This window comes from Pieris napi, chromosome 11, assembly GCF_905475465.1.
Source record: "Pieris napi chromosome 11, ilPieNapi1.2, whole genome shotgun sequence".
NCBI lineage: Eukaryota > Metazoa > Arthropoda > Insecta > Lepidoptera > Pieridae > Pieris > Pieris napi.
This window is the reverse complement of record NC_062244.1, coordinates 7,490,466-7,496,940: the sequence shown is the minus strand read 5'-3', so window position 1 is coordinate 7,496,940 and position 6,475 is coordinate 7,490,466. Positions and strand designations below refer to the sequence as shown.

At 41.1% G+C, this 6,475-nt stretch overlaps 1 protein-coding gene across 1 annotated transcript; it reads right to left on the bottom strand.

The window, feature by feature from the left end:
- Nucleotides 1-358: 358 nt before the first annotated feature.
- LOC125054081 (craniofacial development protein 2-like) lies at nt 359-6,032 on the bottom strand. Its single transcript, XM_047655755.1, has 3 exons — nt 5,904-6,032; nt 5,076-5,871; nt 359-370 (listed from the first exon to the last, which is right to left on the bottom strand). Exons 1-3 carry the CDS (start codon nt 5,939-5,941, stop codon nt 359-361), a joined length of 846 nt encoding a protein of 281 aa, XP_047511711.1. The 5' UTR covers nt 5,942-6,032.
- Between the last annotated feature and the right edge of the window lie 443 nt (nt 6,033-6,475).

Sequence of the window (6,475 nt, the reverse complement as noted above, 5' to 3'; positions counted from 1 at the left end):
CCGGTGGTCTCGTTTGCGAATGCTGCAAAACAGAGCTCGAGCCAAATAAAAAACAACAACTTAAAGCAGAGTGCTGTTACGGGGAAAACAAATAGGGTAACTGAAGATGTAGCACGTAGAAATAAAGAACAAGAAATGGAAACCAATGTTGAAAGGGAAAACTGTGGCGATAAGACAAATGAAAGAGTTGGGAAATATCAACGTGGAAAATACCCCAGCTGTGAGGTAAAAAAAGGAGGTAGAAGCGATGTAGTGGAGATTTGTGGAGCTGAGCGGAAAAAGTTTCTGCATGTGTGGCGTCTAAACAAAGAGACAAGTTTAGAATGTCTGGAGAACTATGTTAAGAACGTCATATATGCTAGGGAAGTGTCTATAAGAGTTGAAAAAATTAATCATAAAAGAGAAAAGGATTACGCATCATTCATTATCGGGGTACCAGAATATGAATATGAGTTATTATGTAAACCGGATAATTGGCCTATTAATGTTGAATATTGTGATTGGGTGTGGTTTCGGAGATCACCAAATAACCCAAAACGATGGAAGTAGACCTATTAAGATATGTTACCAAAATGTGAGGGGTCTTCGGACCAAGTTAAAGGAATTTTATATGAGTGTCTCATCAATCTCTGTAGATTTGTTTGCAGTTACGGAAACAGGATGTAATGATTCGATAGCTGACGCTGAGTTAGTCCCTCCCAGATATACGGTATTACGATGTGACCGCGTGGATGGGCGCAAGCATGGTGGCGTATGTCTCGTGGCTTCCCCACGCCTGGAACTGCGCCGCGTAATTTTGCCCTGTGATTTGCATATTGAATCTCGCCCGTTTGAAATAGTTTGTGCAACTGTCTATTTAAAAAGTAGATTCATGTTTATGTTATGTATTGTTTATACTCCTCCAAATACGAATGATGATGAATACTTTTTATTGCTCAAAACAAATGAAGAATTTTGTTCCAAGTATGATGATGTATTAGTGATCGGTGACTTTAATTTATATTCTTGTTCAAACAATGTAAATACTTATTTTTGGAATTACTTTAGTAACTATTGTGAATTCAGTCAGTGTAACAATATACAAAATGTTAATGGCCGTCTATTAGACTTGGTTTTGAGCAAAGGTAGGGGAATGCAAAGCGTTGGGGTGTGTGAGATGGACGAACCTTTAGTACCTGTAGACGATCAGCATCCACCGCTTCTTGTGTGCGTGCGTCCACGCATTTGGGCGGTTTCTTCAAGGGATGATGCGGCAAAAACGGGTGAGCGCTTGTTACAGTGGAATTTTAAGAAAGCTGATTTTAATGCATTGTATTCTAAGGTTAGACAAGTGGATTGGTCTGATGTATACTCGTCTGATTTAAATCTGAGTCTCAATTGCTTCTATTATAAATTAAACTCTGTGTTTGAGGAATGCGTGCCAAAAAATTCCAGGAACCTAGGATACTCAAGGTATTTATATCCAAAATGGTACACAAAGGAGGTAATTAAAAAAATTAAACAAAAAGCCACGCTGCATAAGAGATACAAGGTCACTAAATCCCCAAGAGATTACAAAGAGTTTAGCTGTTGCAGAGCTTAAGTCAAGAAATTAATTGCATTGGCTCTTGAAAATTATACTAAGGCTGTTGAATCAAATGTGATTGAAGATCCCAAGTCATTCTGGAGATTTATTAATAGTAACAGAGTCAATAGAGAACCATCAGGTATTATTGAGAACGGAGAGGTACTACCGCCGGATAGGAGTGTTAAAGCATTTGCCGAGTATTTTAGCTCTGTTTATGTTACGCAAAAGCCAAAGCTTGACGTCAGCGCAGCTGTTGCCGGAGCGGGTTGTTCAAACGGGGCTGCAAGAGTCCACGTTGGGAGCTTACAGTTAAGCGATATACAGGAGGCACTTAAGCGACTTAAGCCAAAAAAGGCAGCAGGTCCGGACGGTCTTCTTCTTCTTCTTCTTAAAGTGCCTCTCCACTACTGGAGGTTGGCGGTCAGCTCGTCAAACTCCTTCTTATTTTTCGCCAAGCGCATCAGCTGTTCTACGCTGGCCACTCCCGTCCATTCTCTAATATTGCGGAGCCACGACTTCCTCCTTCTGCCAGCGCGTCTTTTCCCCTCGACTTTGCCCATCATGATTACTTGAAGAAGTCGGTACCGATCGTGTCGAAACACATGTCCCAAGTAACTTATCTTCTTCTTTTTAATGGTCAACGTGAGTTCTCGGGATCGTTTAACGCGCCGTAGAACTTCTTCGTTCGTGACTCTATGGACCCAGCTTATCCTCAGCATTCTTCGGTAACACCACATTTCAAAGGCGTCAAGTTTCTTAATGGTTGCCTCCTTCAAGGTCCAAGCCTCGCAACCATACATTACAACTGGCCAGATGTAACATTGAAGCATCCTACTTCGGAGGTGCAGACTGATGTCCTTGTTGCAAAGTACCTTTCTCATTTTGTTGAAGGAAGCACGAGCAACTTCTATTCGGGTCTTCACTTCATTTTCAGACTCCCATGCTTCAGTCAGCCATGTGCCTAGGTACTTGTATTTATTAACTCTCTCTAAAGTAGTACCTGCCACCGAGATTGTTGGGTTTAAGTCTTCTCTTCTGCTAATCACCATATACTTGGTTTTGGCGAGGTTCATTGATAGCCCCGCTCTTTTGCTGCACTCATAGACGTGGTCAACTATACTCTGTAGATCTTCAGGTGTTGTTGCTATAAGAGTGGTATCATCGGCGTATCTCAAGTTGTTAATTATTTGCCCATTGATCTTGATACCCCACTCTTTGCCTTCCAGTGCTTCAGAGATAATTGCTTCCGAATACAGATTAAATAGAAGCGGGGACAGAATGCAACCTTGCCTGACTCCACGACAGATTGAAATTAGTTCGGTTTCATCACCGTCCACTCTCACCGTGCTGGTTTGATTCCAGTAGAGGTTTTGTATTATCCTCATATCCCTGCCATCAATTCCGACTTCTTGCAGACGACGCATAAGTACCTCGTGTTTGACACGGTCAAAGGCCTTTTCGTAATCAACAAAACATATAATGACGTCTGTCTGTAAGTCTCGACATTTTTGAACAAGCACATTCAATGAGAACAAGGCTTCTCTGGTTCCTACTCCAGATCTGAACCCGAACTGGCTCTCCGAAATTTGTGCATCGCATTTGCCTCTAATCCTCTCATGTATAATCGAGAGAAAAAGTTTTAAGACCTGACTCATCAGACTTATTGTGCGATATTCTGTGCATTTCTTAGCCGTAGGTTTCTTCGGGAGGGTGATGAACGTTGAATTTAACCAATCCTTCGGCATAATCCCCGTTGCATAAATACAGTTGAAGAAGTTGGTTACCGCATCCACAAGGTGTTCCTCTAATAGTTGGAGAATCTCCACATGAATTTGATCTGGACCTGGAGATTTTCCAGTTTTGGCTCTCTTTAGAGCTTTTACTACCTCTGCTCTCAATATAGGAGGTCCAGTTTCATTTCCTGGTGTTACTGTGATTCTTCTAGTTGCATCTGCGAATATGTCTTCAACATAGAGTTTCCAAGTAGATTTCTTGCTCTCTACGTCTAATAATAAAGGGTATTTCAACAAGAACTTTGTTTTTCAATTGTGGCCACACCGAGAACGTGATAGTTTTTACATTTAGTTTTTGGCGGTATTCGTAGCAGGTGCTTTGGCAATTATTACAATGAATTCAATTTCGCTCGAAAATCGCATTAAAATAATTCAAATCCACTATAAAAATGGTGGTTCTGTTAAAGTTACATTTCGTAAAATTCGTGATATTTTCGGCCAGCATAATCGTCCTTCTGAGACCGCTGTTAAGAATTTGGTCGCGAAATTTGAGTCGACAGGCTCGGTACAAAATGTGCCAACACCAACACGTGTTCGACCGGATCGTTCAACAGAAAACATCACCGCCGTGAGCCACAGTGTTGAAGAAGATCAAAATTTGTCAATTTCACGACGTTCTCAACAATTGGGGTTATCCAAAAGCACAACATGGCGAATTTTGCGAAAGGATTTGGCTTTGAAGCCTTACAAGATTCAACTGGTGCAGGAATTAAAGCTGATCGACCATTCAAATCGCCGCAGATTCGCTCAGTTCATTCAGGAACAACCTGCTGGTTTTTCTGAAAAAAACATTTTTTCAGACGTAGCCCATTTTCATTTGTCAGGGTACGTCAACAAGCAAAATTGTCGCATTTGGGCTTCTGAAAATCCTAAAGCAATTATTGAGAAGGCTTTGCATACTCAACGTGTTACTGTGTGGTGCACTATGTGGTCTGGAGGCGTGATTGGGCCGTTTTTTTTCGAAGATGAGGCTGGAAATGCGGTAACAGTCAATGGATCACGGTATCGCGAGATATTAACCACTAAATTTTGGCCTATTATTGATGACATGGATATCACTGAAATGTGGTTTCAACAGGACGGTGCCACATGTCACACAGCCAATGAAACGATCAATTTATTGCAAACCAAATTTCCCGAGCGCATAATTTCGCGAAATTCAGCTGTTAAGTGGCCAGCCAGATCGTGTGATTTAACACCACTGGATTATTTTTTGTGGGGCTATGTTAAAGACAGAGTCTATACGGAGCCAATCGAATCGATTGCAGCCTTAAAACTCAAAATCCGTGATGTCATTAACGAAATAGACCCTCCATTTTGCCAAAAAGTGATTAAAAATTTTGATGAAAGAATCAACATCTGTCAGCGTGGTCGTGGTGGACATTTGCCAGATATTATTTTTCATTCATAATTGCCAAACTTTTCTCTTTGTAATACAATAAAAATTTTATTCATTTTCCTCTAAATTCTTTGTTTTATTTTGTTTTAGAAAACAAAGTTCTTGTTGAAAAACCCTTTACATTACCACTATCATCCACTAACGTATTCCGGTTTGTCCTTTTCCGCAATCCAGCCATCTCTTTGATCTCTTTGTGTAAGTTAAAGCTGTCATGTTTGGCGTTGAGTTCTTCTAACCTAACACATTTGTCCTCATAAAATTTTGACCTAGCTGCTCGAATTTTCCTCCTGATTAACTTATTTAGGGCATTGTATGCGTGTGGATAGAATTGTTTAATCAGTCGTCTTTCTTCCATGAGGTCTAAGATTTCATCTTCCATCCACTGTTGTCTTTTGTTATATTGCGTCTGACCCAAAATAGTTTCATTAATATCGGTAATGGTTCTAACTAGAGCATGATTCACTTCTTCTACAGATGCAGTTGTATTAAAATTTTCTTCAGCCCAGCGGTTTATAGCCTTGGAGACTTTTACTCTTTTATCCGGATGTTTGATACTGCGTATATCCGGACGACAGATGATTTTAGTCTTTTTTAGTTTTTTCAGGTTACAGCACATTTTAACTATAACGGGGTTGTGGTCAGAGTTGATATCAGCACCAGGATAGGTTTGAGCACTTTTAATCGAATTTTTGAAACGACTATTTATCGCTATGTAATCTATCTGGTTGCGAACTATGTGATCTGGTGTATGCGCTGGTGAGGTCCATGTGTAGAGCCTCCTTGGGTGATGTTTGAACAGGGTGTTCGTGACTACGAGTTCATGTTCTTGACAGAACTCAATGAGCGCTTCGCCCCGTTCATTTCTTACCCCTAATCCATAAGGTCCGATCACTCCTGGTACCTCCCCTGCACCCACCTTTGCGTTTAGATCTCCCATTATAATATTTATGTCATGTTTCTTCGTGTATTGTAAAAGATTCCTAACTTCCGCGTAAAATTCATCCAACTCGTTCTGGGGTTTGTCGGCTGTCGGGGCATACACTTGTATGATATTTATGTTCTGCGGTTTAGCTTCCAGACGTAACAGCATACTTCGGTTGGAATGTGGTATGAAACCGCGAACGGCTTGAGCAGTTTCTTTGGTGAGCAGGACTGCCACTCCATAAGGTTCGGTTGAGCCATTTTTACCCGAGTAGTACAGTACTTCGCCCTCTGTGGTCTTGTATCGATCGTTTCCTGGCCATTTAGTATCACTAATACCCAACACCCCAATTTCTAGGCGCCTCATTTCTTTGATGACATTATGTAGTTTCCCATGCTGTTTAAGACTCCTTACGTTCCATGTTCCAATTTTTAGCCTGTGTCGTTGTTTTTTTTTTTCCGGACGGTATACCGCCTTATATCTTGAGAGATTGTGGCGTTGTACTTGCTGAACCACTGCTACACATATATAACCTGTGTCTGAAAGCAGCAACATTTCCCACATGTTGGAAAAGCAGTCGGGTAATTCCAGTTCCTAAAGTAGGATGCCGCGATAAAGTAGAACAGTATAGGCCGATAGCTATATTGTCAAGTCCGGCGAAGGTGTTGGAAACGGCACTTCAAAAGGGCATACTTAATCAAGTGAGTTCCCAACTCTCAGAAGCTCAACACGGGTTTCGGTCTACGAGGAGTACCACTAGCAACCTCTTAAATTATATGGCTAATATTAGCCCA

Bases quoted from the DNA above. Each gene is read 5' to 3' on its own strand.
- LOC125054081 (XM_047655755.1), bottom strand. From the start codon at position 5,941: ATGGCTCAACCGAACCTTATGGAGTGGCAGTCCTGCTC. The intron at 5,872-5,903 runs ACCAAAGAAACT...CGTTCGCGGTTT, and splicing joins ATGGAGTGGCAGTCCTGCTC to CATACCACATTCCAACCGAA.